General features: G+C 45.0%; 1 protein-coding gene across 1 annotated transcript; it reads right to left on the reverse strand.

Moving 5' to 3' along the window:
* Window positions 1-252: 252 nt before the first annotated feature.
* On the reverse strand, window positions 253-11,744 carry LOC311123173 (rho-related GTP-binding protein RhoN-like; the record flags this gene model as incomplete). Its single annotated transcript, XM_084197438.1, has 4 exons — window positions 253-1,501; window positions 8,035-8,169; window positions 10,800-10,909; window positions 11,661-11,744. Coding segments are annotated over 4 exons (599 nt in total), but the record flags the coding sequence as incomplete, so codon positions are not given.
* Between the last annotated feature and the right edge of the window lie 318 nt (window positions 11,745-12,062).

Raw genomic sequence — 12,062 nt, forward strand, 5'->3', positions numbered from 1 at the left:
TGGAGCTGTATAGGGGGATTAGATCAGGCTGGACCCTCAGCTAACATTCATCTGTTTGGGCTGAGTAATAACAAGAAGATGGTCACACCCCACTGGTTGAATCAACTTTGTTTCCACAACGTTTCAATGAAATTATGTTGAACCAACGTGGAATAGATGTTGAATTGACATCTGTGCCCAGTGGGACAGACTGGTTATGTACTGTTTGTGACAGCACTGATATATTCTCAAACACAATGAAGAGACATGGGTCAGAGAGGAAGTCTATTCTCCCTACAGTCAAGCTGTTGCTTTATTTTAGACTTTTTAGAGTAGGTGAAAATACAGCAAAATAGCCCTAACATTTTACCGCTATATTTCCCACAAAGTAACATCTTAACATAATGACAACAGCAATAGCTTCAGTGAATCAAGTTGACATGATCTGAGTTGACGCATAGAATAGTGTTAAATTATTACAAAAACAGACATGTAAAGTTACTTTTTTCTAGAAAGCACTTGTGGTTTGAATAATCTGAGGAAAACTCCACACATTCTTCATGTTGTTAAATCTGGTTACAAAAGCAATATCAAACTGACTTCTGTAGTTCTGTCTGTCTGACCCACTCCCATCATTTACCCATTCAATAAGAGTTCCTTTTATGCATTTTTTTTTTAACATGTTTCTATTCTCACATATGGCAACAGGAAGTATTATCACAATATAGCATAGCAACAGCAACCATGTCCATTGTCCACTGTGAAAAAACAAGTTTCTTGTTCCATCTTCCTGATTCAACTCCTCCACTACCTTCTCCACAAAATGAAAATCTTCTCCTCCAGCCATCCAGTAAAGATGGCTGTTGTGCCATCCTTGTGTTAAGGGTTGATCCCTCAGTCAGTGCACTCCACAAACCCTACTCCAGGACCATGCAGCACTTCCTATTCCCCTCCCCTCTCTCCACCCTGAGACTTTGTCTCGAGAGAACCAGTCCACTTCACCGTCCATCAGTAAAAAAAAAGAAGAAGATGTAAACAGCTCCAAAAAGATTCGCAAACACACACAAAAGCATATTTCTTCTTTTTTTGTCCTTGTTCCTCAGCAGTGCAAAACGAGAATAATAGAGGATTTCTTAAAAAAATTAAATAAGTTGAACAAAACAAAAACAATAAATAGAGTTCCTCTGTCTGTCATATATTTCTGTGTATCATACTGTACTGTATATATATATATATTTGTGTTGGTGGGTCTCTACATGAGCACACAGCTCTTGGCCCGGTCCTTCTGCAAGGCAGGGGCAGGATCCAGGGTATCAGTCCGACCGGGCAGGGGAGGCAGGGGCAGCTGGGACACCCGTTTGAGGCCCCTGCGGGAGCTGCTGCGTTTCAGCTGAGGCTTGTGTGGCCGCTGCACAGACGCCAGCGTGGTGATGTGGAACACGTCCCGTACGCTGTTCTCCGACACCTTGGAGGTGCACTCCACGTAGGCTACCGCACCTATCTGACGGGCCAACCCACTACCCTGAGGGGAGGGAGGAGAGGAGGGAGGGGGTTAGAGACCATCATCATCATCAACATCAACATCAAGAACATCATCCTTATCATCATCAACAACATCCTGCTGTTGTGAATAGTATATACTGTTCTTCTTGAGGTACCATGACAGTTAATGCGCCATAACCTAGCACCAATGATCTCATGTAACTGTAGTGAGAGACAAGCAGGAGCCACAGAGATGCTGCTGGTCTAAACATAATGTCTACAGTGCAGACAGTTGAACCTGCAACCCATCTAATGAATAATCCATGACTCTCTCTCTCTCTCTCTCTCTCTCTGTCTCACTCTTTTTTCTCTCTCTCTCCTCTTTCTCCTCCCATGTTCTGGTGTTGCTGTTTAAACTGAGCAGAATGCCCACAACAGAGAGCTCAGTGGGCCAGTGTTCCCTCCCATTGTCTGGTACATGTATATGTATGGGAGAGAGGAGAAACTGCTGCCTGCTTCCCCCCAGGTCCAGTGTTATCAAAGCTCACTGACTGAAAGGATACATTGAACAGATGAAGTTTCAGTTTAGAATTCTATGGTACTGTATTTGCCCTCTCCTCTCAGGCTATCTCTCCTTATTCTGCATTGGTCTGTTTCCCTGTTTTACTTTGGTTTGTCTTTACACCCAGAGTCGTATGGGGACAGCCTAGCACTAATGCAGTAACAGATGAGAAGGCAGTACAGTACATCTCCAATGGCCCTCTCTGGGGATTACATGCACTCACACACAGATGGGGCCTTTCATAAAGCCTGGTGTGATCTTATCAAGGCTCCTTCCTCACACAGTCACACATATGAAAGGAAAAGTCTCTATTAGGTGGAAGCACCGATTTAGAGGAGGAAGGTAGGGAGGGAGGGAGAGAAAAAGAGAGAGATTGAGAGGGAGGGAGGGAGATTAAGGAAGGGTGATAGAGAGCGAGGGGGGGGGGGGGTTGAGAGAAACGAAGGGAGAGGGAGAGATGGGCCTGACAAGCAGCAAAACTCTATCAGATTGTGGCCAGATTAGTGTGTAATATGTGGGGTTCACCCTGTGGTCACCTCGCCTGTGACTCCTCAACTCTCTTACCGGAATTCAATTTGAGATCAACAACAGGATAACAAGCTGGGGGATATTGGATTAGATCAGCAAAAGTTGATTGTTGGGAGCCTGCCTGGTGCTTGTACTGTATGTGACACAGATTCCCTGGCAATTATAGACAGGTCAGTACAGTACAGTAACTGCCTCAGACAGAAATAGAGTATGACGTAGAACAAAAACAGAATAGCCCTAACATGAGCCTCTGAAACATTGTCCTTGGCAATCTTCCATGAGCTTAATGATATCCCACTCTATCTTTTCTTTGTCTATTTTATTTACATGCTTAATATATTTTTTTCTTTGCTTTTTGGGGGGGGGGACTGGATCTGGTTTTTGCCCCGTGGCCAGCTCACAGCCAGCCGTGGAAAAGGGCCTCTGTTCCCTGGGCTTTGTGTGTGTATGGGGGGTGAAACAGCCCCACAGCCCCTCTACTCTGTGTATGTCAGACATGGGAGAGCGTCAAAAAGAAACACGCAAAAATATAATTATTTCACAGATTTACTGACCTGTTTATCACCCCCTCCCTCATTCCCTCCACCCTACCATGCCACTGGCTTAGAGGATGTGGCAGCGTGCGAAAAAAGGCCTCATTTATCAAAGTCTGTTTTTCGATGTATTCCGCCTTTTCAAAATCCCTAAATCTGCATGAATATATAATCTCATGGTAAAATGTGTCTCGACTCCTGAGACATAAATCCTATACATACCTACCCCCCCACCCTGCTACCCCCTAAACACCCTTTACAATAACCAACCTCCACATCGCTGTCAGCATATTAGAGTCAGAATGCCAACCTCTGCAAAATGTCTGCTTCAGTGTGTTTCTATGTATTGGGTAATACAGTGGGGAGAAAAAGTATTTAGTCAGCCACCAATTGTGCAAGTTCTCCCACTTAAAAAGATGAGAGAGGCCTGTAATTTTCATCATAGGTACACGTCAACTATGACAGACAAATTGAGGAAATTTTTTCCAGAAAATCACATTGTAGGATTTTTAATGAATTTATTTGCAAATTATGGTGGAAAATAAGTATTTGGACACCTACAAACAAGCAAGATTTCTGGCTCTCACAGACCTGTAACTTCTTCTATAAGAGTCTCCTCTGTCCTCCACTCGTTACCTGTATTAATGGCACCTGTTTGAACTTGTTATCAGTATAAAATACACCTGTCCACAACCTCAAACAGTCACACTCCAAACTCCACTATGGCCAAGACCAAAGAGCTGTCAAAGGACACCAGAAACAAAATTGTAGACCTGCACCAGGCTGGGAAGACTGAATCTGCAATAGGTAAGCAGCTTGGTTTGAAGAAATCAACTGTGGGAGCAATTATTAGGAAATGGAAGACATACAAGACCACTGATAATCTCCCTCGATCTGGGGCTCCATGCAAGATCTCACCCCGTGGGGTCAAAATGATCACAAGAACGGTGAGCAAAAATCCCAGAACCACAAGGGGGGACCTAGTGAATGACCTGCAGAGAGCTGGGACCAAAGTAACAAAGCCTACCATCAGTAACACACTACGCCGCCAGGGACTCAAATCCTGCAGTGTCAGACGTGTCCCCCTGCTTAAGCCAGTACATGTCCAGGCCCGTCTGAAGTTTGCTAGAGTGCATTTGGATGATCCAGAAGAGGATTGGGAGAATGTCATATGGTCAGATGAAACCAAAATAGAACTTTTTGGTAAAAACTCAACTCGTCGTGTTTGGAGGACAAAGAATGGTGAGTTGCATCCAAAGAACACCATACCTACTGTGAAGCATGGGTGGGAAACATCATGCTTTGGGGCTGTTTTTCTGCAAAGGGACCAGGACGACTGATCCGTGTAAAGGAAAGAATGAATGGGGCCATGTATCGTGAGATTTTGAGTGAAAACCTCCTTCCATCAGCAAGGGCATTGAAGATGAAACGTGGCTGGGTCTTTCAGCATGACAATGATCCGAAACACACCGCCCGGGCAACGAGATGTAAATGTAAATGTTCGTAAGAAGCATTTCAAGGTCCTGGAGTGGCCTAGCCAGTCTCCAGATCTCAACACCATAGAAAATCTTTGGAGGGAGTTGAAAGTCCGTGTTGCCCAGCGACAGCCCCAAAACATCACTGCTCTAGAGGAGATCTGCATGGAGGAATGGGCCAAAATACCAGCAACAGTGTGTGAAAACCTTGTGAAGACTTACAGAAAACGTTTGACCTGTGTCATTGCCAACAAAGGGTATATAACAAAGTATTGAGAAACTTTTGTTATTGACCAAATACTTATTTTCCACTATAATTTGCAAATAAATTCATTAAAAATCCTACAATGTGATTTTCTGGAATTTTTTTCCTCATTTTGTCTGTCATAGTTGACGTGTACCTATGATGAAAATTACAGGCCTCTCTCATCTTTTTAAGTGGGAGAACTTGCACAATTGGTGGCTGACTAAATACTTTTTTCCCCCACTGTATCTTATTTTTTTATTTTATTTTATTTAATAGACGCTCTTATCCAGAGCAATTAGGGTTAAGTGCCTTGCTCAAGGGCACATCAACAGATTTTTCACCTAGTCGGCTCAGGGATTAGAACCAGCGACCTTTCGGTTACTGGCACAACGCTCTTAACCATTAAGCTACCTGCCGCCCCAGGTATCTTGCACTACTCATCTCATATGTATATACTGTATTCTAAAATATTCTACTGTATATAGTCCATGCCGCTCTGTCATTGCTTGTCCATATATGTATATATTCTTAAATTCCATTCCTTACTTAGATTTGTGTGTATCGGGTATATGTTGTGAAATTGTTAGATATTGTTAGATATTACTGCACTGGAGCTAGAAACAAGCATTTCGCTACACCCGCAATAACATTTGCTAAATACGTGTATGTGACAAATAAAAATTGATTTGATTGGTAAGATATGGCAAATACAAATCAACCCGGATGGACATCAGAAATAGATGGGAGAGGTTTTGGGTAGAGGAAGGACAGGAGTAAAAACAAACAAAATATAACTATTGTAAAATAGACTGTGTTCACTAGTTTACTCCAATTAGGGGAGGGGTGGTAGGGTTAGAAAGTAATAAAGGAAAATATATTTTACAAAATTAAGTTTATGTGTGTATGTATGTATGTACAGTACCAGTCAAAAGTGTTAGAACACCTACTCATTCAAGGGTTTTTCTTCATTTTCTACATTTTCTACATTGTAGAATAATCGTAAAGACATCAAAACTATGAAATAACACATATGGAATCATGTAGTAATCAAAAAAATATATTTCATATTTGAGATTCTTCAAATAGCCACCCCTTGCCTTGATGACAGCTTTGCACACTCTTGGCATTCTCTCAACCTTGTTAAAACATATAGGCGTATGGGCTAGGCTACATGAGGTGTGCGACTATGATTCGAACAAGTAGCAAAAAAAAGGCAGTTTCTTATGCAGGGCATCATTCACAAGTGATAATATATAATGTAGCTGGAAACGGCTGATTTTTTATGGAATATCTACATAGGCGTACAGAGGCCCATTATCAGCAACCATCAGTCCTGTGTTCCACTGGCACGTTGTGTTTGCTAATCCAAGTTTATCATTTTAAAAGGCTAATTGATCATTAGAAAACCCTTTTGCAATTATGTTAGCACAGCTGAAAACGGTTGTGCTGATTAAAGAAGCAATAAAACTGGCCTTCTTGAGACTAGTTGAGTATCTGGAGCATCAGCAATTTTGGGTTCGATTACAGAATAAAAATGGCCAGAAACAAATAACTTTCTTCTGAAACTCGTCAGTCTATTCTTGTTCTGAGAAATGAAGGCTGTTCCATGCAAGAAATTGCCAAGAAACTGAAGATCTCGTACAACGCTGTGTACTACTCCCTTCACAGACCAGCGCAAACTGGCTCTAACCAGAATAGAAAGAGGAGTGGGAGGCCCCGGTGCACAACTGAGCAAGAGGACAAATATATTAGAGTGTCTAGTTTGAGAAACATACGCCTCACAGGTCCTCAACTGGCAGCTTCATTAAATAGTACCCGCAAAACACCAGTCTCAACGTCAACAGTGAAGAGGCGACGCAGGGATGCTGACCTTCTGGGCAGAGTTGCAAAGAAAAAGCCATATCTCAGACTGGCCAATAAAAAGAAAAGATTAAGATGAGCAAAGGAACACAGACACTGGACAGAGGAAGATTGGAAAAAAGTGTTATGGACAGACGAATCGAAGTTTGAGGTGTTCGATGCTGGAGGAGTCAAATGAAAAGATGCTGGAGGAGTGCTTGATGCCATCTGTCAAGCATGGTGGAGGCAATGTGATGGTTTGGGGGTGCTTTGGTGGTGGTAAAGTGGGAGATTTGTACAGGGTAAAAGGGATCTTGAAGAAGGAAGGCTATCACTCCATTTTGCAATGCCATGCCATACCCTGTGGACGGCGCTTGATTGGAGCCAATTTCCTCCTATAACAGGACAATGACCCAAAGCACAGCTCCAAACTATGCAATAACTATTTAGGGAAGAAGCAGTCAGCTGGTATTCTGTCTATAATGGAGTGGCCAGCACAGTCACCGGATCTATGCACTTAAATAGCGAATGGAGGTTTATTTTCATGTCAGCCAGGTAGGCTATACTCCTGTTGTAAATATAAGCAATGTGCTTAATATTAGGAAAGTTGAGAAATAAATATAGTAGGCCTAGCCTATAGAAAGCTGATGGGATGCTCCTCTTTTTATTAGCGGCAATCACTCTGTTTTCTCCCGCAATTGCATATCCTATAGAAATGTTACGCAACATGAGCTCATGGGCTCTCATGAAGTGTTTGATTAGATTTTCAATTATATTTGCATTGATGTCAGAGTGATTAGAGGGACAATAGAGTGCTGAGTACCAGGCAGTTAGCAAGTTTGGTAGGCTACTAATGACCAGCAGCATTCATCAGAGCTTGGAGAAGCCTAACTACCGTGACTAAACGGTCATGTGGAATTTGACTGCCTTCATGACTCGTGACCGCCGGTGTGGCGGTAATACGGTCACCGCAACAGCCCTACTCCTGAGACATAAATCCTATACATACCTACCCCCCACCCTGCTACCCCCTAAACCCCCTTTACAATAACCAACCTCCACATCGCTGTCAGCATATTAGAGTCAGAATGCCAACCTCTGCAAAATGTCTGCTTCAGTGTGTTTCTATGTATTAGGTAATATGTACATAATGTATGTGTGCCCTGTTGATATAGCAACTGTGGGTGGCTACATCAACGCTGGGTTAAGGGTTAAAGCTAGTTTGACAATGGGTTGGCTCTATCTCTCTCTTCTCCCATGGGTGTCTCATTATACCTCAATTGGTTTCTCATTCTCTTTTTTAAAGATCTCCTTCCTGCTGTGTGTTTTTCTCTCACTCTTTCATTTCTTCATCCCTCCATCCTTTCCCACTCCTCTTCCTCTGCTCACCTGTTCGTGTGTGACGGGGATGAGGCGTTGCTTGGACAGCTCTCTCAAGGTGCTGACGTCTGTCCTCATGTCCAGCTTACAACCCACCAGAACCACCTTGGCATTGGGACAGAACTCCTGGGTCTCCCCCTGCCACTGTGGGATGGACACACAGACAGGAGCATGTTAACAAAGACACATAAAGAGAGAGGCAGACAGACAGACAGGCAGAGGTTAACATATAGACAGAAAGAGAGGTAGACAGACAGTTCAGAGCTAGTAGAAATACTGTATATGTCAAATACTCGTTTTTGCCCGGTACAATTATGGAACCAATGGAATAGTTCCAAAAGTGCTAATTCCAAGCCAACTCAAGCACACCTCAATTTGATCCAGGTCTGGGAGGGAGGGAGGGAGGGAGGGAGGGAGGGAGGGAGGGAGGGAGGGAGGGAGGGAGGGACGGACGGACGGACGGACGGACGGACGGACGGACGGACGGACGGACGGACGGACGGACGGACGGACGGACGGACGGACGGACGGACGGACGGACAGACAGACAGACAGACAGACAGACAGACAGACAGACAGACAGACAGACAGACAGACAGACAGACAGACAGACAGACAGACAGACAGACAGACAGACAGACAGACAGACAGACAGACAGACAGACAGACAGACAGACAGACAGACAGACAGACAGACAGACAGACAGACAGACAGACAGACAGACAGACAGACAGACAGACAGACAGACAGACAGACAGACAGACAGACAGACAGACAGACAGACAGACAGACAGACAGACAGACAGACAGACAGAGCGAGCGAGCGAGCATCAGTAAATAGCCAGCAGCGCTCATCAGTCAGGTCACCTCACCAGCAGGACATTCCTATGGAACAGTGGAATGACTCCACAGAGAGGACCTTTACATTCTCTGGCCCAACCTACCCTGACCTGCGATCCCCAGGACTCTACCCAGGCCACTTAGCTCATAGAGGAGGGGGGTTGACCCTGGCCCCCCTTAACCAAAGAGAATTAACCTTTTATTTGTCTCACCTAAATCTCTCTGTAATAGACATTAGGTTATCTCATTAGTCTAAATGAATGTAAATGAATGACTTTGCTTTCGTGGTCTCCCTGTGAGACTTCTGTTCAGTATCCTGTGTATTTGTGTGAGTCTCCCAGCTTCATTAAGTTAGATGAATATGCAGATCTATGATTAGATCTCAGAGGAATCTAGCATTTCACAATAATAGGGAAACTGTTTCAATTAAATCAGTGCTCTAAATAGAGCTATTTTAGATAGAGTACAGAACAGAAAACCATGTGCAGTCCAGTTGAAACAACACCCTGTGAGATTAAATGTCATCGTTCAGACTCAGCTGGAAAAACACTGTCCCGCCCTCCTGCCACACAAATACCAAATAACACACCTCAAAACATCCACCATGTCTGAATTCATCCAGGAGCCACATGCAGAACGCAGGGGTGTGCAGCCATCCATCAAGAGTTAAACAACCTTTGACCCCCCATGCTCTACCCCCATCTCTTCAATACCATCCAATCACGTTGCACCCCCATTCTCAATCCTCTCCCGCTCCTGTCATCTGATGACCTTGGTGACAGGCAAGGTCACAGAGGTCAAGAGTCTAATTTGGGACGGTGATTGGGCAACAGGTTTCCATGAGCCCCAGGTTTTAAAAATTACTGGGCCGACAGCTAGGGGTCAGGGGGTCATGGCAACCCCTACCAGGGGATTCATGGGAAAACCAAAAGCCATGTCGACAGACGGCGCCACTGAGCCCTGAAACTGAGACGGGTGGGTAGAACCAAGCTGTTGCGTGGGTTAGGTCTACAGAGCCTGTGGGTGGGGAGTGTTTTACCAGCTCCCCCCAGACCACTAAACACGTCAACAGAGCCGCCGTAGGAATGTCTTTACAATGTCCTGAGCTCACAGGAGGAGACCTTCAAAGGGACATGCCACACATGGCCTCAAGATGGAGGACTACTTAGAGACCGCTGAGGGCCACCAAGCCTGGTTCACATGACACAAACACACACACACATTACACATATACTACAGTCATAACAAACACACTTACTGACACACACAAACTCTCTCATAAGCCTGAGAATAGCTGTAAAACATTCCCATGACCACATTTCACCACCCCACCTCCACACCTTACCACACTCTCGCTGGTTTGCTTCCCAGTATCAACATATCACACCCAAAAGCCACCATAAAAACGTTAACTACCAGCATCTGTCCTGGCTTCTCATTTAATATGAAACTCACATAAATACCTAGATTCACATAAACACTCGGTCTCCTTCTTAAACAGCTGCTCTTTGATTGGTTGCTGCATAGCTAATCTGCCATTGCTGGAACTCCACTCCAAATCCCACCCCAACCGGGCTCCAAGGCCTCCTCTCATTCTCCAGTCTGACCTCCCTTTCCTATAGGGGTCAGGGGTCAAGTAGCCCTGCTTGTTTCATGGAGATAAAGGGGGGTAGCTCTTACCCCCATCGTGATTTACTCTATTGTTGACGGGTCAGAATGTGTGCTGGCTATAGATAGCATGGGAACTCTATATGAGAAGTGAAGTAAGAACAGTTTGGATGAGAATGTTAATAAACCATGTTCTCTCCAGTCAGGGCATGATGGTTATATACCCTGGTTGTGACTGACCAGTGAGGAGGAGGAAGAGGAGGAGGAGGAGTTGGAGGAGGAGGAGTGTGAGGAAAAGGAGGAAGAGGAGGAGGAAGATACTGACCTTCTTCAGGACACTGTCCAGAGTCTCTGGGCGACTGATGTCAAAGCAGATGAGCACAGCGTCTGAGTCAGGATAGGCCAACGGCCGCACGTTGTCATAATACGAGGAACCTGTGGACACACAGACACACATACAGTTAGTCCCTGTCAGTACACTATCCCTTTACCTCCTTTAACCCAGATGATTCAAATAGAATGTGAACGGTTGGCAGCCCCTGCTAATCCCATAGACACATGTACACCCTGGAGGACGAAGCTGTTTAACAAATGGGCATTAACATATTGTACACTTAACCATTACAGCAGGGAGCAGCACAGCATCACAGCATCACACACTTTCTGCTGACGCAAACACCCATTGATATAAACAGCTGTGTGCAGATGGGAGTGTCCTTAGTCTCCTCCCTATACACAAGCACACAGATGTGCCCAGCTGTGACCCCCCCCCTTCCCCTCCCTCAGCTTAAGAGGTGGTAGAGGGGTAGGCAGGGGCATTGTGATAAGCACACACACGTGAACTGTAGTTGGCAGAGGAGCTAGGTCCTTGTGCACATCCCAAATGACAATGGTCGCGGGTACAAAGGGCAAAGCGCTTTCTCGCTCTCTCTTTCTCTGTCGCTCTTGAGATTTCTCTCTCACACACACACACACACACATACACACACACACACACACACACACTCTCTCTTTCTTCTCTTGGAACTCAATCTTGTCCACACACACATCTCACTCTCTCTCTCTTTCTTTTCTGTACCTTCATCCGTTTTGGAGGCAGAGTGGCACCACAGCAGAACCACAACCACTCCTTTCCCCCTCTCTCCTCTCTCCCATTCCCCCTCTCTCCTCTCTCCCATTCCCCTACTGCTCTCATTAGGAGGCTTGTAAAACTCCCTGGGCTCCCAGGGATCCTGTCTGGGGATGTGGCTGTGGTCCCATCCTGGCTCCCCTGAGATATAGGCAACACAAGCCTACATCACTCTAGAGCATGGGGACAGAAACTTGTTGGAATGGACACAAGGAATCTGACTCTGCTATTGCTTTTCTTAGGAGACAGACTGACTTGATTTGAACCTGAAATGTCAACTGAATTGCCACCTAGTTAGAGCACTAGAAGCCTACACTATACAAACAGCCTGTACCTGATGTCTGGCATGTAGTGTAGTGTGATGTTAACATTGTTACTGTACTCAGGGATGGCCTCAACATAATGCCATGGCAGGCTGTTGAAGCAGCACAGGCTTTCTGTGCCAGTGAACTGGGCTGG

Source organism: Coregonus lavaretus (assembly GCF_964263955.1).
Source record: "Coregonus lavaretus genome assembly, contig: HAP1_SCAFFOLD_6726, whole genome shotgun sequence".
NCBI lineage: Eukaryota > Metazoa > Chordata > Actinopteri > Salmoniformes > Salmonidae > Coregonus > Coregonus lavaretus.